Below are 26,101 nucleotides of genomic sequence, written 5' to 3'. Positions count from 1 at the left end.
CCTCTCGCTCTTTCTCTTTCTTCCTCTCTTTCTCTCTCTCTCTCTCTCTCTCCCCCTATCCTCCTCACTCCCGCCTCTTATTTCTTGCCTTTCTTACCGCGGTCGATCACTCCATTATTCATTCTTTTCTCATCTCGTAAGGCAACTTTCTCTGTCTTTTTACCGATGAGGATGTCCGACCACCCTTGGGACGAAATTTCAAAAATTCTTTTATCTCTTTAAATATTCCGTCGATCCTTTATTATCCTTTATTATCATCTTTCTATATTAAAGCAAAGCTGCATTGTTATGAAGCATTATAAAAGCGCTTAAGTTTTACTTCGCAATGGCCACATTATAATAATAGGCGAAAATCCCTCTTCGCTCCTTCTAGCAAAAATGAAGTTTTAAATATTTTTCAATGACATTCATTCTGATATATTTATTTAATTTTCTTAATACATGAATTTCCCATAACTTTAATGTCTCCACGACTTAAGAGTAGTATCTAAATAGTTTTTTTTTCTTTTTTTTCAACATATTTACAATAGAATGAATGGTACTTTGAAAATTCTATTACATCGTTCGTAAAAACATAATTAAAAAGCATTTGAAGGGGTTTTGAACGGTTTTTAAAAATACTTGTCGGAATTTGCTGCAACTCTGCTTCATTCAATGTAGTGTCATTTGTTTTAAAATTGATTTACCTAACACTGAATCAACTAATAATAATAATAATAATAATAATAATAATAGTAATAATAATAATAATAATAATAATAATAATAATAATAATAATAATAAATTAATTTTACTATACCCTGTTTTTCTATGCCGTAATCGTTAGTCTGATTCGATTTTATAATTTCTATTATGCCTGCCTATTTTTAATATAATCTGCGAATAAGACTAGAAATTATCGAAGCATTTCAAATTTGCAGATATTTTCTTAATGCATTAGCCAATGATTTTTATATTATATTCATTCGTTATAAAGTCCTTAAATAATTTAAAGATTTTGAATAAAAAATAAAAAAAAAATTTCTTAATATCCCGTACTGATTCTTATGGATGTCAATTGTTTCATTATTCACGTATAATATCATGTTTTCTTTGTTTGCAGTATAACAATGTATACTTGAGGATTTATTCAGATATTTAAGAAGATAGTAATTTTTATTTTAGATGAACATTCTGCCTGATGCAATATTGTTTTATATTATAAAATTAATTATAATAAATTGTTCTGACAATATCATTTGTTCTTTTTCCAGTTTCAGTTGCTTTTATTATTATGCTGACCGTATTATACTTCGCATCCTTCATTTCTGTTTTCTTCGATCTTGTCGAATTGATTTTTGTTAAAATTGTTAAAATTGCTAAAACATGTAAAAAGTCAGCAACGAACATAATATGAAACGAGTATCCAGTTCGTGAAAAGGGGAAAAACAATTGATATAATGGGTAATAAAGGAATGAAGAAATCGAACTAATGCATACCTTTATATATACATGTAATCATTCATTATTATCTTAAAAGAACAAATAAAGAACAACAATCCGGGTAAACAGGTTTTCTTGATTTGAGAAAACTTATAACGGCGATGAATGGAAAATTTTAATGCTATGTCTCCGGAAAAATCACGTCAGAATACTGCAATATAGAGGTATACGTGCATGTACCTCTTCTCTCTCTCTCTCTCTCTCTCTCTCTCTCTCTCTCTCTCTCTCTCTCTCTACACGAGATGAAAAATGAAGAACAAAATAATGCCAAACTGCTTTTAAGGCTTTAACTTCCTTTCATTGCCGTCTCTTAACTGAATATAGTCCTGAAACTTCCTTTCATTTTATGTTTCGCCTTTGTTCGATATTTACTTCGTGAGCGTGAATTGCTGTTTTCGTGAAAGTCGCGGATTGCTTACCTTTTTATGACCAAATACCTTCAAGTTTATTTATTTATTTTATTATTATTATTGTTGTTGTTTATGGCTAGAGACTGCTGATTTTGACAAATGAATGCTCGAAACAATGTCTTACGGGCTCATTCCCAAAAGTTTATTGTACAAGCAATCTATAACAAGCGTAAGTTTGCTGATGCTAAAAAGAATTATTATTTATTGTATTATAACGGCCTTTATTTACACTAGCCACACAATTAATGTATTTAAAAAAAAAAAAAAATTCTTAATAAAGTGACTAGATAACACTTAATAAATATATAGCTTATTAATACTTTAAAAATCATAACGAACCTTTTTCATGTAATAAACTTTTACACGTCTAGTCTATTGGTATTATATATATATATATATATATATATATATATATATATTACTCCTAATTATTAAATAGACAAGTCGATCGCGGTTTTAAATTCAATATAATATCATAGTAAGATATTGCACAAGAAATTTCATTTTGTTAAAAGAAACTAAGCCATTATTAATAGTGCAAAAAGTAAAAAAATGACAAACCCAGTGAATGGATAAAAAAGTTGTCATAGTCTCGTGTATGGTTTAATTATTTTTCAGACAAAGCAAATTAAGATACAACGACAGCGATAGTACTTTTATTGCATCGTCGATACAAAATTTTCACTCATTATGAAATATTTATGATAATTCTAAATTTAAAGACTCTTCAGAGATAATTTTACTAGACGTCAAATTATAATGTTTGCCTACAGCATTGAGTGAATAAATTAAAAAGTATATGTTAATTGTTCTTAATCCGAGGATTAAAGCTTCAAAGAGAATAATTAATATCTTCGGTGCATTACTAAGCACTACAAGACAAATTATAACATAGCGAACGAAAGCATCGATTAATGAGCGATTTCGGTCCTCCAATAAAACCCCAAAATGTCTTATTTATTTTATTAATAATAATGACGTCATAGTAAGGCACAATTTACAAGCTGCATTTAAAAATAGAATGCCATTAAAAAACTAACTGGAACGCTATTACCTCAATCGTGGCCAATAACCTCGGCTCGAGAATTCATTAAATGCGCAGCATTATTACTCGTCTATATGGGCAATTTGAAATTTATCGATAATGTAATATATGTAATATGTATTTACGGACGATGAAATCGATGGAATCGATGGCACGGGAATCCAATGGTGAGTGCGAGTTTCTCCGAGCGCAAGCCATTGCACCGGATGCACGCCCGTGACCCTCGATCTCTCTCGCAGGTCATTCTCTTTCAAATCTACTCGAGTTACTTTAGAGTAGTCGCGTGCATGCTGTATGACGTAACGACGTAAGAGAATCCGCGGCTCGGAAACAAAAGGACGGTGCAAGACTTTTGGCGCGCATCTATTTTTAAAGCCAATGCATGGGTGCAGCTGCGAATGCAAAATGCCTTTCTTATCTAGCGAGGTTTGCCGAGCTACTCCTTACTTTCCTTATTGGCAAATCAATTTTACCATAAATATCAGCATTATATTTCTTATTTAGGGATTCGTTCGTAGCTCGACACTTTGGCACCGATTTTCTTTCAATATTTTCATCTAACTATGTGGTTACCGTCATATTTGCTGTTCTAACAGCAACATGTATTATTCGTTCTCTCGGTAAAAGTAATTTTTTTTTAAATGCATATTACATATCCCATGAATTATATTTTGTTGTGGAAAACATTGTTATTTTAATGCTGTCCTTATGTCGAGGAGAATATAGACTTTTGTGAATTGTTCGTAACGCTACAACTTGTATTACATATATTTTAAGAAATGTTTGCTGTCATAAATAGCATACTTTACAATAATATATAGCTGCATTTAAGCGGATAATTTGTTTTTCGATTACAAGACATTCAAAGGAAACATTGTTTCCTCTTAATATAGTATACGTTTTGTTGAATAATAATTATGGAATAGCATATTTAAAATTTAGTGTAAACAGATGTAATTTAATAAATATTCTGACTTATATATATCATTGAAAAAACTTTAAATATAAAATATCAATTATCAGAGATGAAATATTCTACCTGGAAACACTCAGTTTACTAAACGAATACTTCACATTTGTACAAATAATACGTTAAAGAAGAGCACATCCGGACTGTAACGAGAATAGTAAATAATTTGATTAAAAGTAATTCCTATATTGCATAATGATATTAATGATTTTAATTTTTTTTCTTATATATAAATGTATTATGTATAATATATGTATAATATAAAATTCTTAGGGACTTCGAGAAAGAGAGAGAGAGAGAGAGAGAGAGAGAGAGAGAGAGCGAAATTTTTAAGAAAAATTCATAATATTAATAACTAATAGAAATGTATAACTGAATCCAATTAAGGAGATCAAGTCATCAAAAATGATGAAAAGCGATTCACAATTTGTGTGATGTTTTTCTTTGAATAATTCCGTGGCTGATAAAATGAAAGACATTCTTTTAAGATCGGTTTATATAATTATCTTATGTTTAATTATTATATAATTAAATTATTGAAGATTGTTAGTTCTAAAATTTAATTGTAAAATGAAATATTATCATTACTTATTAATTAAAAAAAAAAAAAAAAAAAAAAAAAACGCTGTAAAGCAATAACTCCATATTAAGAGAGAAGAACAATGTATGATTAATAAATCCACTTATAGTCTCCTTTAATAAACAATCTGAAACATAAAATTTAATTTTTTAATTTTCCATTACATTTTCTAGAATTCTCAAGTTGATCTAGTAGCATTTGTTAAAATAATTAAAAATAATATTTATTTACATGTATTCAATTGGAAAGTTGACAAGTGTAATTTTGAATAAAATAGAGAGAAATAAAGAAAGGAGAGAGAGAGAGAGAGAGAGAGAGAGAGAGAGAGAGAGAGAGAGGGATTAAAAAGTACAAGATACTTGCAGTTTTATCAGTTACTTGAGGTATTACATCATATGATGAATTTTATGCTTCGCTTTAAGCATTTTTAATCTTGTGATCCAGTTTCGCAAAATATATTAGTCCTGTATATAGTAGAATATTCATATCTTTATGTATATTTAAATATTATTACAACAAGTTACTGATTTTGATGCATTGAAAGAGATGACGATAAGAGAATATAACTATGCAGGATCCTATATATATAATAATTATAAAACAAATTTCATACATTTGCTATTAATGATTTGTACTCGCATCTTATTCACTAGAAAAATGTAATTCTTGCAATGTTTACGTTTGATTGATACATCACTAAAATACATTGTCGCCAATATGTCTATCTTGCTGGTATGTATCCTAGGTACGGCAAGTACACAAGTAAGCATAATGCAAGTAAATATAATTTGGCTAAATATTTGCTAAAAGTCTACGAGTACATTTTCTTTATTTTCATAGCTGCATGAAATATATGACATGTGATAAATTTTTTATTATTTTTAGACATCGAGTAGTCTAATTATAATTGTCCGAATGTTATCGTTACGAGACGGAAAATTTATATAATCATTGCTGTCAATGCTTTTAGTAAACAACGAAAAAGTAAAATCTGCAATTTGTATGATGAACGAAATAAGCAGATATAAGGAAGCCATGACAAAGCTTCGATATTACACATGATTTGTCATTTATTCGCATTTCTTTTTCACTGGACCGTTCTTAGCTGTCGCTATTTTGAGACGACCGTCTATATCGCACCTTCAAACGGGGTTTATTGAGACACTCTTATTCGAACTCCAAGTATTTCAGCTCACGGAATGGCAAAATGCAAATGCATTGCAACCGAGTGTCGACGTACGACGAGGAACGATCATTTCCATTGATAATTTTGCAGCGGATGTTCTTCGAAAGCACACGTTCCTTCGTCCGTTTTTGTCCTTATTTCAATAGTAATTTTAAGAATTTTTCAGGGAAAGAAAAAAATGCAATATTTCCTTTTTAACTACGATCAATTGAGTCTAGATGGTATTTTATTTTATTCAAGCAGCCTTTCATATTTTTTTTCCACGCTTACAAATGCTACATCGATAAAAAATGAAACATTTTTTTTATCCTATATTTTGTGTGTGTGTGTGTGTGTTTTCTCTTTAAATTAATGTTTGACAAATTTTCTATAATCTACGAGTCATTGTAATTGATTTTATTTATTTATTATTTATTTATTTATTATTATTTTTTTTTTCCGTTGAAATAAGGCCATTGACAATATTAACGACGCTATATCGGTTTGTTTGCATTAACATAATGTGCCGAATATGAGAGGCAATAGTTGACGGTTTAAACTTATATTCGAAACTTATGGTGGCAGAAGGTGCACTTACGGGGATATTTTAACAAAAAAGTTCAACGCACTTTTTAGCGCCTTACGAGCTTGATCACTTGGCGACAGTGGAAAATTACTGCGCGCGAATCACGATCGGACAGCGAAACTTGTAATTGCGAAGAATGCGATAAATACATTACACATAAGCCTCGTGAGAGCGAATCGAGGCAAGAGTAAACCGGCACAGATTGTTCTTCAAAGCCAGGGAGTTTAATTTTAGAACTCGCAAACGTAAACGTATGAAAATGCTCAAGACATTTTGCATACTAATTCGGTCTCGTTTCAATGCTAAATTATATTGATTATGCATCGCGATTTTCGCCCTAATGATTCATCGCCGATATCCCGTAATTGCCCACCTTATATTATATAAATAAACTAAAATTTGGTAGTAATATAAATTATTACATCAAATGCTTAGCAGCATTGTTTTAGATACAATTATATTAAAATATAGTATATATATAGTATGCTGTACACACTACTTACAGTGTGATAAACTTAACCATTTAAAAATTAAAGGATTTTCTTTTAAAAGTAATATGTCAAGTGCTACAATGATTTAATGAATAAATTTCTATTTAAATTAATCGCTCTGTATGTAAAGGTAAAATGAAATATCCCACCCGACACATGACAATTTATCCACTATTAAAGCACCAATTAATGCACCAATTAATGATAAATTTTTCGAAAATCATGACTTTTATTGATAATATTGACAATATTAATTATCGTTCATCGTGTAAATTATGATTAAACTATTAAATAAATAAGTATAAAATTCTTCAAAATCTTATCTACCGAGACTTCGAGTATTAAGTAAACGATCTTAATCAGCGCGTATGCAAACAGCTTTAGAAATTCAATTACAAATAATGCTACACTGCTGATAAAGGTATAATGAATTTCAAAGACTAGAGCGTACAAATAAGTGGCAAATGGAAATGTATTGGAAAATCATCGAGCACAATTAGTCACGAGAAAAATGAAAAGTCGAAGAAGTTACTGAAATTCCGCGTAGAGCGGACAATGAGGCGCCTATCGCATGGCTACTCGCGTACTCACACTATAGGAGTGTTGCTCTGATTCAGGAGGCGAGGCTTCCTTGGCTGCTTCCTCTTTCTTATCCGAGCCGAGGAGAGACTCCATTCAATTTACGCGAGCATATATATTTTTGTTCTCTTATCAAATTCTCTTGCTCGCTCATCGGATAGTAATCGTTTTCATATTTCGGGAGCTGCCAAGGTCAGCCGTTAATGTTATGACATTCGTATTTGGACCGTAGTACTATAAATTATTTTCCGATAATGCCTTTGGCGTAAGAACTGCTTTAAAATGGCTTGGCATCTTAATTAAGATAATTTTCTCCTCGATACAATCTAATAATCTCACACATAAACGGTAACAAGCGTGACAGTTAGGTGGATAAAAATTGTGATGTTTATAAAATTCAGTGCATAATTGTGATTACTTTATTTTAAGTGTACTTTTTTATGTTCTGCATTCTTTTAATAGTAAAATTTTCCTCCTACGTTTTTCTCATTTTTATGAAACTTTGTTATGAATCGCTTATTTATGAAACCTTTAGTCAACTAAAATTCAGTTACACAGTTAAAATAATTTAGCTTAAAATAATTATTACTTATGTAATTACTATGAAATATTAAAATATATTAAGATCCGTCTGGATTGATTTATACTCTGTCAATTTCATAAATTTCGGTTAAGCAGGTATTAGATTTATGTGAATAAAATTTTTTAATATTTTTATAATGAATAGATAATTTATTTAAATAACTTCATAATAGCCTTCTGCTGATGTATGGTAACTATGTAATTACGTGTATGTGATATCTGTAATGTGAACATTTTATCTTAACCATAATATTTCATTAAAGCCTTGAACATTCTAAAAAAATTTCTTCATTTAAAATATCTGTATAAATTCAAATTTGTACGTATTCATATAAATAAATAAAATCACTGAATGTCCGAGCAAATGAATTGCCAAATAAGCATCAATTTACTTATCTAATTCTATTCTTTATACTAAATTTTATCAATATAACAATATTGTTTTATTCGATGATGCATATATGCATACATAAATATATGCATATATACGTAAAGAAACGAATTTGTGTGCGAAATTCCGTATTGAGCGAAAGGAAAAATATTCGGATGTATGTAAAAATGAATTACCTTATAACAGATTATTATGGTTTTTGCTATTATTACAATTAATTTGAATTAAAATTAACCGACGACAGATTTAATCTGTAGTAGGAGTAATTAAGATTATATGGTGTCATGAAACAATGTGGATAAATTAATTGCGGTCAATGTTTCTTAATTTATTCATGAAAAAATTTATATAATATACGTAGGTAAAATGAAAAAATGTAATGCTTAGTTTAATTGTGAATGAAAACTTATTATGATATACTTGATGACGTTTCGTTCGACATCAATAAGCAGAGTAACAATTTAACAATGTTGCAACATTATAACAAATTGATTGTAGTTATATAGATAAAACAATTGAATTTGATTTGAAATATTATTTACTAGAATAAGATGAATGAGTTTATAATGCATTTCTTAGAACGGAATTTTTTACATTTATTTGTTATTGGCTTAATATGTATTTATAATCTAAAGTAGTAATTAATAATGATATTTTTAAGGGGTAATTATATATTTCATAGCCAGTATTCTTTTTTTATTTCAACCGTAAAATACAAGAGTTTATTTTGTTTTTAATTTTCTAATGTTCGAGATGACACAATTTAGAGTCTTCGAAGGTCATTAGTTTATTCGTAAGGGAAATAACTCACGATCACATGTGATATTTCTTCCTCGTACTTTTTTATATTCATTTTTTCTACTATCATATATATATATATTTATATATATATATATATATATATATAATTGTAGGAAAAAATTATATAATTGTGTTATTGTATAGGTAGTTTTGTACACAAGTATTGATACACATATTCATTACTCAGACTTTAAACATAATTAAGGATCATTGACCTGATAAAACAATTTTAACACACCAACTAATAGTTATATATTCGAAAATCTAATGCCTACGTGTTTTCAAGAATCTTAATTTTATTTAAATTGGTTTCACTTTTTCTTAAAAATTATTATATATCATAATTATAAATCATATAACATTTATTTTATATTATTCTTATTATATTCTACAAAGATGTCATACTTTAAAATTTTTTAAATCCGGCCTAACTGTAATAAGAATTTATAAAATAATAGAAATCGGTATTTACAAATTACAATCAATATTTATACCAAATTCATAAGTATTCACACAGTTCATGTAGTATTAGAAAATACATTTTTTAAATTACTAATGAATATAATTGTAAATTATATTAAATAATTACATTGCATTATATAAAGTTTATATTGAACTATTACATAATATTCTCTATGATTTTTAACTCAGTTGTAATGTAAAAAAATAATATCACTAAGTATAATATAATAATAAATGCATTGAAATTTATTAGTTTAGCTTTATACTAGGTTGTATTGATAAAAAAAAATTTTTTTCTCCTAATTTAAACTAAACATATGACGTAATATTTACATATATATAAAAAGATATTAATTTTCTTAAATTAATTAGTTTCTTGTATTAAGTTATACATTTGCAAGTCTTTATAGTGGCGCAAAGTTGAGAAAGGTTATCAGAGAGGTCGGGGATAAAATTCCCGTTCCCTTTTCTCTTATTGGCTCAAAGTTTCTTGATCGTTCCAACATTGTAAAACTGATAGTCCCACTCATATAAATAGTTAAACTTTTGGCTTTTATCCCCTTAAACGTCCGAGTGTCTTCACTATATTGTTCACCTCTAACGATTCTACATGAAAAAGTGGACTTGCGCCGTTGAAGTTTAAGGAAGTGATTTTTTTTTGGTACTTTATTTTGTTTTCTTATTGAAGTTTATATTTAAAAGCATCTCAGACCATTTCATTGAAAGATTTACATTTATAAGGTTTGCTTTTTAACTTTGCACTATTTTATATCTTTTTATTGGAATTTTACGTAGTATTTAAATTTTAGCGTTAAAAAAGCCTTTTTTCTTTTGCTGAGATTGAATTATTTTGCATAATATTTCTTGACGATCAGCTTGCAAACTTGGTAATTATTGTCATTATTAAAAAAAGCAAGAACAGAGACTAGATGCGATAATGCAAGCACCGCGATAGCGAAGACAAAACGTCTAGAGAAATAGACTGTTCATTCTTTCCATGAATTATGAATCATTACGTTGTCAAATATATTTAATTGTAATATATAAATAGATTTGATCATCATTATAATATGTTTATAAATATAAATTAAAAACATTTCTCAAATATTTGCCATTTTCATAATAATTTGTTAGTAAATATTTTAGTTAAAAATTTTTTTTAATAGTTTATCGTATTTTGAAAAATTCCACATCATGATAAATTTTTTTGAATATTATTTGCAATAATTTTTACTATTTATAACATATTATTTATAATAATAAATTATATAATGATAAATAAATTATTTATAATATACGGTGTATATTTTATCTTGAAAAATAATTTCTTAGATTTAATTATTTTTTAAAAGCTTTGAGTATGTGTCATAATTTCTCAAGATGTATTAATATTATCACTTGTATATAAATTTGAAAATAAATATGTATCATTAATACTAAAAAATAATTAAAAACCAAGGAAAGAAGCGTTAAATATAATGTTAATCGTGGTACGATAAAAGTCGATTCAATATCCACCATAGAAGTGTGTAAAGTATATTTAGAAAACATTTGTCGACATGTAACTTGATAAATTATAAAATTATATAAGGTAGTTTATAAGTAAAATCAACTGATGAAAATAATAATAAAATCTAATAATCTATTACATAGAATTTAATCCGACATAATATGTGAGACGCGCACACTTGTTTGGAATATTTTTGCGATAAATATATTATTAAATTGTGTTTTTCACTTGTTCAAGTATTACATATTAAATTTTTTTTTTAATACGTTTGGAACCTGCAAGTTTTGTATTGAGAAACTAATAAAAAAGGGGGTGATTATTTCATTCATTCTATTTCGTTATGATTATGCCTTAAACAACGTTTATTGCTCTTATTTTATAATTTATGACATTTAGCGTCAATTACTAGAAGACAATTGTTTTTATCATCAAGAACAATTTTAAATATATGATAATTCTTTAATATTACAATAGTATCCAGTTCTGTTCGGCTATTATAATTTAAAAGAACGAAATTATTTATCATATATTGTCCTAACAATTTTTTGTTATCTATTATTTCGTATTATTATTTCACATTTTATTTAGTTATTGAAATTGTATGAATATACTAACACTTCAATAGCAATTCCACATTACCGAGAACACATTTTAGTACGACCTATTTAGATTTAATGCCTATATCACGCCATCATTGATATTGAAATTTTCAGGCATCAGGAAAATGTATTAACAATAAATGAAATTTGCTTTCAGGATCGAGTCATCTTGCCAAAGTATTACACACGAGTTCCGTCAATTGTCCGCTCGTCAACAGCGAGCTCAAGTTTGGTACAGGACTGCGCCTCGAACGCGACTCTCCTCACCAACGTCAGCCCTTTTAATAGTCAGGCCGCCCTATTATCGGACAAACGAACCTCGAACTCTAGTCCAAGATCCCATCAGGATATAACCGAGTCAACGCAATTCGTGGAAGAGCAAAATCACCACAATCACCATCACGACCATCGCCAGCAGCAACAGCAACAGCAACAGCAACAGCAGGAACAGCAACAGTATCATTATCATAAACGGCATCATCATCAACATCAACAACACCAGCAGCAGCAGCAGCAGCAGCAGCAGCAGCAACAGCAGCAGCAGCAGCAACAGCAACAGCAACACCAGCAGCCACAGCAGCAGCCACAGCAGCAGGAAGAGCAACAGATTAAACAGCAGCAGCAGCAGCAACAACAACAACAACAACAGCAAAAACAGCAACAGACGGAATTAAAAACTAACCAGCAACATTATTATGCCGATAACTTGCGTAACAATCATCATAGGACATTGAACGGCTCACAGATCTATGATCCGTTGCGTAAGGACCGCGAGGTGGACTACAAACAACTTGATTCGCTCTTGAAGAAGGCTGACCAGATATCCGATACTCGGATCCTCATGGATTCACAGGATTTCAAAAAGTCCGAAGCGGTTGTCAGGATGACCGTTTCACAATTTGAGAAGGAAAAGAACAAGAATAACTCCTACCTCACTCAAGTAGGATCTCTACCTTACTATGCTATCTTTCACTCATTAGTATTATTTGTATTAGATGCACAAAGTTTCACAAAGTTTCTACAAGTTAAAAAAAAAAGTATTTAAAAAGTCTAATCTTCCTAAAATGTTATTATTATTACAACTATTAATTTACATGTAATGCTGGTGATTAAGTATCAATTAGTCAAATATTTTAAGTAAACACTAACAGAATATTAATAACACAGTTTGATGATACATTTACTTTTATTTTTATTTTACATTTTTTAATAAAAAAAATAACAGCCTATGTAAATAAAGCCTATGTACAAAATATTCATTTAAATAGTAATAATTCGATAAAAATATCTAATGCCTATTGCCAATTGAAAAATCTAAAAGAAACTTTTTGAATTCTTTTATATTTTAATATAGATAAAATATATTTACATCATTTATGTGAAAAAATTGATGATATTATGAATACATTTTAAGATGAGATTTTAATTTCAAATTATATTACTTTTATTTATTGTTTATTAATAATATAAAAAAAACTTATCAAAATGTCGAAAATTGCCAAAAATATAATAGATATCACGTCACCTCTAGCTAATGACAGAAGAAAGACGGGAAAACTTTAAATTATTCAAAAGTAACATTAATTACTACGATTAAGGTATTCATTTATTTTAAAGCCTTAGATGTAAAAAATTATTAACTCACATCGCCCAAAAATTAAAGCGAATGCAAGTTTTAGCTTATAAAACGGGACCAATCATTTTCAAAATATTAAATATGACATATAATGTTTTTCGTCTAATCTAAAAAATCCCCTAGAGTCCATTTAACTAATTAAGTTGCAATAATGTTTATCATTGATTATAATGTTATTCAAGGAAGTAAAAAGCACGAACAAAAAAATCAAGTCACAATAATGCAAATAAAAAAGGCTCGAATTTGAAATCGGCCCCGAAGACATTGCAATTGGCTACTGTACTTCCTCATTTCTAAAAGAACAATAGAGTCGATAGATCATCTATCATTGAACTACTTGGCCGTATGTGTGGTTCTTATCGTGTTCAAGGATTGGCATTGAACGTTTCACTTGTATACGTAAATGTTAAAAAAAAGGTCATGTAGCGCGAAACTAGAAAAAATGTGTTTGACAAAAATGATGAATGATGATGGGAAAGGCGAGTCTGCTTAAATATCTTTTTAGATGACGTTCTGTTTACGGCTCGCACGGAGAGAGATAGAGAGAGAGAGGGGGGGGGGGCTCGATTGGGCTGGGAAGCTGTAGATTATGCTCATTTATAGGAGAGTATTATTTTTTATTTTTATAGACTTGTTATTTTATTGGAATTCAACAAGCATTGATACGACTTTTTATTAGCTATTTTACATTTCTTTCTATCTATAAATTCTTTTCTATAGCTTCTCATTACTTCTTATAATGTAAAGTAAAATTGAAGTAATAATATTTCATAATATATAGTTTTTATATATATGAAATTTGAATACAAAGATGTCGTTAATTATTACAATAAGTAGAGAATTTTTATGCGCCATAAAACTCCTCTTCTAACAATTGATTTAAGAATACAATTTTTAACTATTACGGTCTTATTTTATATTAAAAATAAGAATGAATTGTCGAGCAAAAAAATCTAATTCAAATACTTGAATTAGTTACAAAAACTTGTTAAAATTATTTTGTGATTTTAGCACTTAACAAGTAATTTACCCAATAAAAAGAAATAAGCTTCACGTATTAAAGTAAAAAAAAAAAAAAAAAAAAAAAAATTATCAAAAAAATAAGATTATAAATTCGCAGTTGAGCTGAAGATCCTAACTCTACGCATGACATTATGATGGAAATAAACTTATCAATTACCGACATGTGTATGTGACCGATATTGTTTAACGTAGTTGTGAAGATGAATAAAGTTCGTTATATCGAGGGGATTTTTCATTTTGATTCGGATTAATTATGAAGTAAGTGGATGCACTTTACAAATAATTACCAGACGACGTTACATATTAAATTGCTTTTGCTTCCAAAAATTTGTAGAGTATACAGTGCAAAGTGAAGGGAATGATGTTTAAAAAATTTACCAATAATTTTAATTGTCTTTGAGAAGATATTTCAGTTGAGTGAATTACACGTATTATTCGAAATGACTAGTATAAACTAATAATAATAATTACTTCTTACTCGATAAATTAATAAATAATTTAAAAAATAAACTAATGGATTTAGTTGTTTTTTATAATATTTTCTCTTAAAATACTTGGAACGAATTTTTTATTCTCAAGTAATATTAAATAAGTTGTATTTATATATTATTTTATATAATATATTTTTAAAGTATAATATATATATATATATATATATATATATATATGTATAAGGCAATTAAGTTTTTTACGATATTATTTGTATACATGGAAACAACCATACGTATGAAATTAAATGTGAAAAAAGATTAATTAATGCGGTAAAAGAAAAAACAATTGTTGATAAATTTGTTTTTTATATGTTTTTAGAGAATGAAATTTAATTAGAAAATTGTAAGGTTAAAGTAGAAAGGACTTATAAAAAATTTATTATACAGTACAAAGAATCATAAAGTGTAAACAAATCATATGAATTTACTTTATTCGCATCTGTCTATCTACAATAGAAGTTGCATTATGAGAAATACAAGGAAAATTCTGCCGATAGCCGGTTTATTTATTTATTTTTTTTTATTAAGTAATTAATGCGTACTTATTACCTTATCTATGCACAAATGTATTTATTATTTCGTTTCTTCTGGTACGATGCAAAGATAAATGATCGAATCTTTTGATGTATTCCATGGAAATTGAACTTACCCCCTCAGTATTTCGAATCTCTTGTGGTTTTTAATTTTTTTTTTCTTTTATATATATATAATGCATGTATAATTATAAATTTTATAAGCAAATCAAGAGCAATTTATGTTACCTAACTGTATTTTAAATGTATTTCGAGATAGTAAATGTGAACAATATTTATGGAAAGGTATTGAAAAGTTGGTTTTGTTGCGAGTAGAAGAGACGCGAATGCGATCGGCCAAAAAGAGTTTCTCCCTCTTTTTACACTTTCCTCCTGGTTTACTCGGATATATCGTAATAATGTATACTTATTAAAGATTAATATTTTTGATTTGATTTGGATAATAGTGCACACACACATCTGTGATGAACTATGTGTGGAAAATTATACTTTGAGCCAAGTCATATTTTCGTTACACAATTAGGATAATTTGATTGCGTAATGAAATTGCGTAAGTGTTGAGGAAAACGTGCATTTACCAAAATACTCGTGAGATTATTGGATTATTTTTTATCAATAAGAGCATATTTCGTATATTGGTTAGTATTCGTGATCGATAATGGAATAGAACGACGAAGGCGTAAGTACGAGAATGTTCAATTAATTTATAGAAAGCAGAAGTAAATTTACTCTTATGGCTATTGCGACTTCATAATATTTGTTCAATTCTTTTTGTTCATTTTATAGATATTTATAATAGGAAATCAAATTAAATTTATTCGAATTTAGAGACTTGCTATTATTGATTTCTAAATTATATCGTTAATAAATCAAATATTGTAAGATACTGGAATAGGCCTAAAGTACGCAAGAATTTTATATGTAAATGATTGAATGAAAATATAAATATATTGAACATGTTTTTAAAACTATTGGAAAGGTCGATTTTGAGTGCACGCTATATCTAAGAAAATTTTAACTACTATAATGCGCATATTGATAAGAATTCAATTAAATGTAAATTATAGAACCAACACTTTATTATTTGAATATAATTATATTAATTAAAAAAATCTTTTTATTCTCAGTAAGAATCGCGTATAAGTATTAACGTAAATGTTTCTTACAATCAAAATGTTCTAATAATGGATTTTCAAAATAGAAATATATTATAACCATATGTTAAAGGTTTTATCAAGGCATTGAGATAAATTTTGCAAGCTATAAATTAAAATCTGATATTTACGGCTGCAATTATCTTTGTAAATATTATATTACGTAGCATTTTAAATAAAAAATTTGAAATAAATTATCCGACATAATAGTTAAAGAGTTTACGCGTGTATATTATAAGAAAAAGAAACAAATGAAAATTATTATGTGAAGAAAAAATCAATGCTACCAATTGACACTAAACTTCCTCAAACCGAATGACTACTCCTTCAATATGGATTTTTTTATCTTCAAGTTTACAAATAATTATCTACCCATATTTATATTGAAAGTTAATTATTTAAATGATTATTATAATTAATTTATTTTGAACACCGTCGAATAGTATTTAGCCCTCTGTAATAATATAATAAGACGTTGATTATAAAATACTGCTTATAAATACTTTAATCGATCGTTTTAGACTTTATGATTAATCTTTAACTTTATAAACAAATTATCTTTTTACTATGGATTATTTTGGAAAAGTTATATTTAATGAAACAAAATTATTTTTTTTATTTGCTGGTACATTAAATTAATGAAAGTAAGTTGAATGCAAAAAAAAAATATATATATCGATTTTTTTAAATATTATTATTACATAACAAAAATTAATAAACTAATGATTTGTTAATATGTCGCTTACAGATTATATGTTTTTTTTTTTTAAATAAAAAAAAGAAAAAGAAAAAGAAGACTCGTTTTAAAATAGGTTTTTATCATGGAAAAAATATGACTCAGATTATTTTGGTCTGATTTCTCCAGGCACATATATGCCACATTGATAAGGTGAATAAAATAAGGAAATGAAGAGTCGAGAAAAAACTCCGTAATAATTGAAAAACAATGAAACAATAATATTGAGAGAATCAATGGGTATGTATTTGGGAAATTTTTAATTAATTAGAAACATGAAGAGTATAGAGAAGGCGATGGGGGCTTAGAGCGAGTGAGAACGTATTTTCACTAGACTCACTTGACGATTGCCAAGTAAGCTCCTTTAATGTAATATGCCTATGTAACTGTTTTGTGTATAAACAAATATTAAAATCTGACCTTGTTTTTGCGGTAGACATTACGATATATATCTGCTATATTTCTTTTTTTTTTCTTCCTTTTTTTTTTAATGTAGGTTATTTTAATGACAAAGAAAATGACTGGAAATGTCCGACTAAAATAATTGCTGAGCGGAACCTTATAAGCTTTATTGTTCGTAAAAAGTCGTGGTAATGCGCGCATGAATTAAAATTAGAATTCAGGAGCTTACTTAGCAAACTGTTATGCTATACAATTTATTGTATAGCAAATCAATGCACTTACATAGATAATTAGAATTTTACAATTTGCATAGAAAGTCAGTTATATTAACAAAATGATCAAAGTATCAAATATTAATATATTGCAGAAATGCTCAGTGATTGTTGTAAAGTTAATAATTAACGATCTTGTGGTATATTGTGTGGCAGCGCAATATTTCAAAGGCATTGAAAGTAAATTTCGTTTCATTCTTTCAGTTCAACTCGATATATTTAAGCTAAACATCGATGTAAGCAAATAAAACAATACAATAACGCAATCATAATATAATCGCATTGATATATTAGTAAAGAATGGCATTGATATTTACCGATAAAATGAATTAATAATAATGCGATCCAGAGCTTGGTGAAGTTGGTAACGAAAGAAGAGCCACTATTGCCTACGTTGATTAAAAGATTAATTTATCAGTTTATCATTCGTGTCTAGAATACATACAATGAACGAAGAGAAAAGAAAAGAACAATGACAGTTAATAAGTACGAGGTGCATCCGACAGTTCGAGCGATGAGGCTATATCTTTCATTGTAAAATGCATCTTGGCTAATATGTTAAAAAAAGAAAAAAGTACGTCGATATGTACGTGCACTTAGACATGAAGTCAGTGCGCATATGCAAGGACGGCGCTTGTGACAAGAGAGATGCGAGATGTAGCAAGGAGGAGGAGGAGGAGGAGGAGGAGGAGGAGAAAAGGAGATGTACGCGAAGGAAGGGGTCGAAATGGTCAACCTTCCTCTATAAAAGACAAGTCTCGAGAAATCCGCGAAGAGTGTATTCCGGTATACGCATATTCACATTCTCATACGCGCGAACCATTGCAAAGTAAACTATCCATTCTTTGATTATTGTCAATATATTGTGATCCAGTATGCTTACACGTGCCTCGTGATTGGTGATTGATAAACAACGAGAGCTGCAAGGCTCACGAGCTTTCCAACTCCTCAGTGTGTATTAAATACTTGGACGATTATTTTTGATGCGCTTCCAGTAAGATCGTCTTAAAGTGCAATCATATACAAGTTCATTTGAATATCTGACATTGCGCAAGCAATCACCGCCAAGATGAAGATTCTGATGCGAGCGGACACTCATGTGAATATCGAGATACCGGGTAACACGCCCGTGGCTAAGTGTACCTTTTCACAGGTACGCAATCAAATTGAGAAAGACAACGGAGGAATTTGTAAATGATGCTTGGTGCTGCTCGACGATTTATCATAAGAACGTGACACTTTGGGAATGCGATTCTCTCACGCGCTCCCGTGAATGTATTTATGATAATTTGTAATAGATTTATTAGAAACGAACGAGTTGCCATTGTTTTGATTCGTGTTATATCTTAAATTTCACTACTACTTTCCATATTGGCACTTGACTCTCACTGAAGCTGAGTGATATTTTTTGTTTTTCTTTAAACCAATATATTGATTTGTACTTATATTGATATTAATATTATTATGTTTTGCAGTCTAGGGCAAAATGTTTATAAGATACGCGTACCTTATTATTCGTTGATTAGAATAAATTAAAGGCAAATATATCATACGAAGGTACAATATTAGAGTAATTTATGAATTTGAGAAAATTTTTTTCTCAACACATTAATGAACATTGTATAGGTTCGTTGGGCGTCGAACATTATATGGCCAATCACGTGGATTTTTTTTTTCTTCTAATGTCAATTTATATTATATCGAAGGGAATTTAATCATTATTTATAGCGTTCATTAAAAATCAAGGGACGATAATTATAAAATATTATCGACTAATTTATAAATATAATCTATAGACAAATATCGATTAGTTATATAAATTAATTAAGCTTGCAAAAAACAAAAAAAAAAAAAAAATAAAAACAAGAGCCAATTGATTTGACGGCAGCCTACGAAAAGATGAAATAATTACATACTTTTTTTAATTGTTGAGTACATTGAGTACGTTGGTTGCCACTTTTTCGCTCTAGACGATTGTCAATATCATTTATAATGATATGCATATAAATAATTAATAATAATTGCGTAGCAATAAAACTCAATAACAATTTTGTTTTTTTGTTTTTTTTTTTATGTTTCCAGGTGTTGGCAGCTTTTTCCGTATCCCTCGGTTCAATGATTGTTGGCTTTGCATCGTCGTACACATCACCTGCTCTCAATACTATGAAAAATTCCAGCATTACGACTCAATTTGTAGTAACACCGAATATCGTAAGTATAAGCAGTTGGATTATGAATGGTAAAAGCGAAAAAATTTAAGCTTAAATCTCGATTGAACGTGAATTTATGTACTAAAGATTTTACTGCAGTGACGTTAAAAGTCACATGTTGAGCAATTTTTTTTTTTAATTAATCGATTTTCTAATTATATTAAACATGATGGATATTTAGATTTTTATGCATTATTTAATAATATGCATTATACATATGAGAAAAGCTATAAGCTAATTGAGTAGAAATAGCTTGAGGTTATATTATAAATCAAATTATTCTTTATAAAATATTAGTTAATACTTTCAATTACTATGGAAATAAAGAAATAATGTAATTAAGATTGTTTAATATCAGTATCGGACACTAATAATTTTTAATACAATATTAATAATGAAGAAAAAAAAGAAAAAAAAGAAAAGAAAAAAATTCAGATAAAAAATATTACGTAAATCATTATTTAGTGCAAAAAGTAAAAATAGTATTAATGCTGTAACAGTCATTTTTTTTAAAAACAATTTTCTTTTATCGAATTCACTAAAAATAAATAAGTACATGTAATAATAGATGCAAACATAAACATCAGTACGAGGCTCGTTACTTTCATTCTCATGATCATCATAAATATTCATCGTTAGCAATGATTTACCGGTTGAAAAACCGCAACAATTGGCCTAAGTATATCAGTATTTATTGTATGCTCAAAAGATGCCTAACAAGTTGTTATTGTTTCATATGGAAGTTACAATGAATCGTAATTGGAAAACTACGATGTAAAAAGCCATTTATTATTATTATAAACATGAATGTGCTTGCATGTTTATATTTATATTAATAAAAGGGGACCAGATTCACGATAAGTGTATAACAATTTTTTCTTTATCGCTTATTTCCTTCTTAAAACATATCAGTGCAAAGATTTATATGAGTGATATCCCCGGCGGTAAAAAGAAAAAAAGTAATCAAAGTAAGCAAGAAAGTAAAAGAATTAGTAGCGAATTCAACTTCGGACTACAAAATTAATAGATTTTACAATTTACATTTTACATTCTACATTCAAATTTAGTGTATTGTATTAGCATTTTAAAACATAAATTTTTAATAATTATAATTCCTATTATATTTATTTTTTTTTTTGCTGATATTATGGTAAAATGATTGTTTATGATAAAGTAAGATTCATAATATAGTAGCATCAGAAAATTATTATTTGTTTAACAATAATTTCGTTTAATAGTATAATTATGATAATAGACAAATTCAGATATAATGTCATATAATATTTATAATATATGTCAAATTAATATTTAAAATTCTGAAGCCTGACAACATCATTGTAATTGAAACACGAGACAATAACATTTAGACATGAAAATGATTCTTATTCGATTATAGTTTTATTATAATTGGAAAAAGTCGATCAATTCATAATGGCAGATAGTACTTTGAGTTTTATTAATTACGTTCTATTGTTCTCGTAAAATAAATTCTGATAAAGCTTTTTCATTTGTTTTTACGCAATTATATAATTGTTGACTTAATATTATGACTAGTTGTTATTGAAAAAAATTATTTTTAAAAAGATCGTATAACATTATAAAGAATGCAACTGGCTAAGAATATTTTTCTTTAGGCGAGCGAAAACAATGGGTTACATTAATATATGTAGAAGAGCGTTATAGGTAAAGAGAAAGTAGAGAATAATTTTATTATTTTTGCATGTGAGTAAATGGGAATACGTTGGAAAATTCAATGTATTACAAGGTCACACAAGGTTTTCTTTGCTCTTGAATCAGTTGATCGGCCAATAAAATGCATCACATGTCAATTTGAGGTTTATGATTCACGTTCACATTAGTTGCAACCGACCATCCGTTTGTCCTTTTTTTTTTTCTATTAAATCATCTAATGGACGGGGGATGTGAATATCATTAAAAAGCATCTAGTATGGGGTTTCGAGAAAATCGTCTCTTCGTTTTAATGTTGATATTTTTGGCTTCTTTTGTAAATTAATATGTTTTACATTTTGTTTACGCTATGTTATACATAACGATGTATTATAGTGAAATAAAATATTATTGATAAAGTGGATATGCAGAAAGCTACCTGGCTCATTCTAATTTTTACCTTCAACAATCAAGCTTACAAACATTCAAAAGAGATATATTTTTTGTGTAATATATATTTTTAATATATATATATATATATATATATTTGTTTTTTAATTTATACATATTTATCTTTTTCGCTGCATTATTAGAAATTACATTTATTTGTTATTTGTTTTTATATTTCAACTGTGCCTATACTTAATGACAAAATCTATTAAAACAAAGTATTTTATTTTGAAATTGAATGATCTTGTATAAAGAAAAAAGTAAACAAGAATTTATAAAAAAAAAACTAATTAATTTAGATTATGCTGGTATCTTAAAACAATAATGAAAATTCCTGTTTTTTAAAAGATCTATTTTATAAACTTTACGGATATTAATTTCCAAAGCTCATTCTTGCAAATACATGACAAACTAATTCTTTTGTAATCTGCATTCTTTATCTTTAGTTTCATTAGTCAATGCGTTGAGTATGAGTTTAATGAAATTTTTATGAAACTCGACAAGAATATTGATATTAAAATCGGGTGATTTAGACGACTTGCTTGGCTAAATAAGTTTTTACAATTAATGCTGCCTTCTGGCATTATTGATATTTATATTATTTATTGCTATTTGTAACTAATTTTTCTACGTTAAATAATTACTTTTATAATTTTTTGTTTATTTTTAAGTTGCTAAGATTGTAATTGTGTATTGTAAGAAAATTAGATTAATATTAATATTCTAAATATCAACTTTATTACCATTATAATATCCATTATTTCAATTGTATTTTCATTCTCGGTAAAAGCTATCGTTTTCAACTAAAATATTCAAAAATCTAATAAAATTCTTTTAATACAAGAGAGAATATACAACATTTATTTTATGTAAATTTATTAATAAATGTAAAAGTCCAATTAATTAGTTTGATGTTCACATACTTTTTCATTTCAGGGATCGTGGATTGGCTCGATTATGCCACTTAGTGCTTTATTTGGTGGAATCGCTGGAGGTCCTTTAATCGAGTACCTTGGGAGAAGAAATACCATTCTTTTTACGGCGTTCCCATTTTTTTTTGGTAAGTAACCATCTTGGTCTCGATATTATTTTAATAATATTAGTTTTATAAATGTTATATATATATAAAGGTTGAAACCATTAAATTAAGAATATTTTATATTAGAATTAAATCGAAATGAATAATATTATAATAATGCTTGGAATTCTATTTGTTTCAATTAATAGAATTATTTTATTTAACTTCTCTTTTATATGATATATAATTAAGGTTTCGCGACAATACATTTACGAGTATAATTCATAAGTGTAAAACATCCGCTAATAAATTGTCAGTTATTGTCTTTAAAATTATTTCATTATTTATTGATAATTTATGGGCTTAGGTATAGAAATTTAACAAGAAATTTATTAAAATATAATTCTTGTATTTCTATTTACCAACGATTTACTTGCTAAAGATTTTTATTTGTACTTATTTACATTTGACGAAGGTTTTTATAATTGTAAAAACGTCATACCGATTCGTACGTGATTATTCTTTTACGATTTATGTTTTTAATGATAATCTATCGAAATAAATCGAAATTGACTTTAAATGCGTATATACACATATACGTAAATACACGTTTATATATATATATATATATATATATATATATATATATTACAATTTTATTATTAATTTCTAATTAATCATTAAAAGTTTCATCAATTTAATCATTAAATTTTTAAGCAACGATTGAATATATTATTTATAATATATTATATAACGAGATATAATATTATTTAACGATCCAGGCACTTTTAATATTAAGTTAATTGATTTCAGCCTGGCTGTTAATTGGTTTTGCCTACAATGTCTCCATGGTTTTAATTGGGCGAGCATTAAGTGGTTTTTGCGTGGGAATCGCTTCCCTTTCGCTACCAGTTTATCTTGGCGAAACAATTCAACCAGAAGTTCGAGGTTCATTGGGATTGTTGCCCACTGCTTTTGGTAACATTGGTACGTTAATTGTAATTTTAACAAAATTGTAATTTTTTCTCAGAATTGCAATCTTCCTTAATTTCATTTTTAAAATTAATTGCTAAAACGAACTTCTTTCACTATCTCATGATGCTTTAGTTCGATTTGAATATTTATTGTTATATGTAATAAATATGCATTTTTATCATGTAGTAAATTATTATAAATTAAATTATTTATGCAGTAAAATTCTAATAAAATTAAAAAAAAAAAAACAACAAACCTATATAGTATTGTAAATTTGCATTAGGAAAACACGTTTAATTTTCCAGGGATTTTACTGTGTTTCACCGTTGGGATGTATTTGAACTGGTGGCAATTGGCTTTATTCGGCGCCATATTGCCGGTACCATTTGCACTTTTGATGATTACCATTCCCGAAACTCCACGCTGGTTCATTTCCAAGGGCAAAACAAAACGCGCTCGCAAGTCCTTGCAATGGCTACGTGGAAAAGACGCCGACATATTTGACGAGCTCACGACTATTGAAAAAATACACGTGGAGAGCGAAAGACAAGCTTCACAAGGCGCTTTATCCGAGCTGTTTAAGGGTAGCAATTTCAAGCCACTTTTGATTTCGCTTGGGCTTATGTTTTTTCAACAGATGTCGGGCATCAATGCCGTTATTTTCTACACGGTACAAATTTTTGAGGTGAGTAACTAAGTTAAAAGAACGATGCAGCGATATTATTGGCTGAGACAGCTTTCGTTACATCATGTTAAATGTACGATTAATATTGAAAAAGCCAATTGTCCTTATAAAACTACCGTTCTCCACATATTCAATTCAAACTTTTGCTTCTTCAGTCAAAAGTTATAAATTAACATCTTATTCATGAATCTCGTTATACTCGAGAAACTTTCTCCGATACATAATTAACTGCTGCTAATGTGCCTTAATCCACGTATTAATTAATTAATTAAATTATTTATATTCTTCTTCGTAATCTCTAATTGTTACTCTATATTTTAACATTATATTAATATTAATACGAAATTGGTCAAATAAGTAATGAATTAATTAAAGTAATTAAAATTTTGTTTGTCTTTATTGCAGGATGCAGGGAACACTATCGACTCGAATCTTAGTACAATTATCGTCGGCATCGTTAACTTCGGTTCTACGTTTGTAGCGACAGCATTAATCGATCGTCTCGGCCGTAAAATGCTCCTGTATATGAGCAGCGTTAGCATGATAGTATCTTTAATAACTCTCGGTAGCTTCTTTTACATGAAGAAAAACAGTGTTGACGTAACGTCATTCGGTTGGCTTCCACTCACGAGCTTTGTCGTTTATGTCATTGGTTTTTCCCTTGGATTCGGCCCGATCCCTTGGCTCATGATGGGCGAAATTCTACCAACTAAGATCCGAGGCAGTGCTGCAAGCGTAGCAACAAGTTTCAATTGGTCCTGTACATTTATTGTCACAAAAACCTTCCAGGATATTTTGACCATTATAAATCAACACGGCACTTTCTGGCTTTTTGCTGTAATTTGCATTATTGGTCTTATATTTGTTATCTGTTGCGTGCCAGAGACGAGTGGCAGATCGCTTGAAGAAATCGAACGTGGATTAACTGGACCTGTGAGGAGAATGAGCGCAGTTGCGAATATGAAGCCTACGCCTATGGCTTGTTAAAGGATATAACTTACTATTTGAGTCATCGAAACTTGTCGAGAATATGAGCATACTATGAGGAGGATGTTTTATTAGAAAAATATTTTATTAGAAGGGATACCTCGGTTGTTGCCACCCGGGTGTCAAACGGCCAATGTTTTCATAGTTCCAATGTTAGTTCTATAAGGATTTGCGAATTGAAGACACGAGATTGAAAGTTTAGAACTTT

General features: G+C 28.4%; 2 protein-coding genes across 2 annotated transcripts in view; one reads left to right on the top strand and one right to left on the bottom strand.

Annotated features, from left to right (window-relative positions):
- The window catches only part of LOC105365234 (Regulator of cullins 2), a 47,036-nt gene that overhangs the window by 17,952 nt on the left and 2,983 nt on the right, over positions 1 to 26,101 (bottom strand). The window lies entirely within an intron of this gene.
- Positions 1 to 26,101, top strand: part of Tret1 (trehalose transporter 1) — a 27,699-nt gene extending 1,598 nt beyond the window's left edge. Inside the window, exons 3-9 of the mRNA XM_011503340.1 lie at positions 11,811 to 11,982; positions 12,253 to 12,593; positions 19,983 to 20,111; positions 23,165 to 23,288; positions 24,060 to 24,233; positions 24,527 to 24,906; positions 25,312 to 26,101. Of these exons, the coding sequence (XP_011501642.1) occupies positions 11,811 to 11,982; positions 12,253 to 12,593; positions 19,983 to 20,111; positions 23,165 to 23,288; positions 24,060 to 24,233; positions 24,527 to 24,906; positions 25,312 to 25,893 (1,902 nt within the window). The 3' untranslated portion in view covers positions 25,894 to 26,101. The remainder of the gene's footprint in view (positions 1 to 11,810; positions 11,983 to 12,252; positions 12,594 to 19,982; positions 20,112 to 23,164; positions 23,289 to 24,059; positions 24,234 to 24,526; positions 24,907 to 25,311) is intronic.

This window comes from Ceratosolen solmsi, unplaced genomic scaffold (genome assembly GCF_000503995.2).
Source record: "Ceratosolen solmsi marchali unplaced genomic scaffold, CerSol_1.0 scaffold63, whole genome shotgun sequence".
Taxonomy (NCBI): Eukaryota; Metazoa; Arthropoda; class Insecta; order Hymenoptera; family Agaonidae; genus Ceratosolen; species Ceratosolen solmsi.
This window is presented reverse-complemented; position numbering and strand designations above follow the sequence as displayed.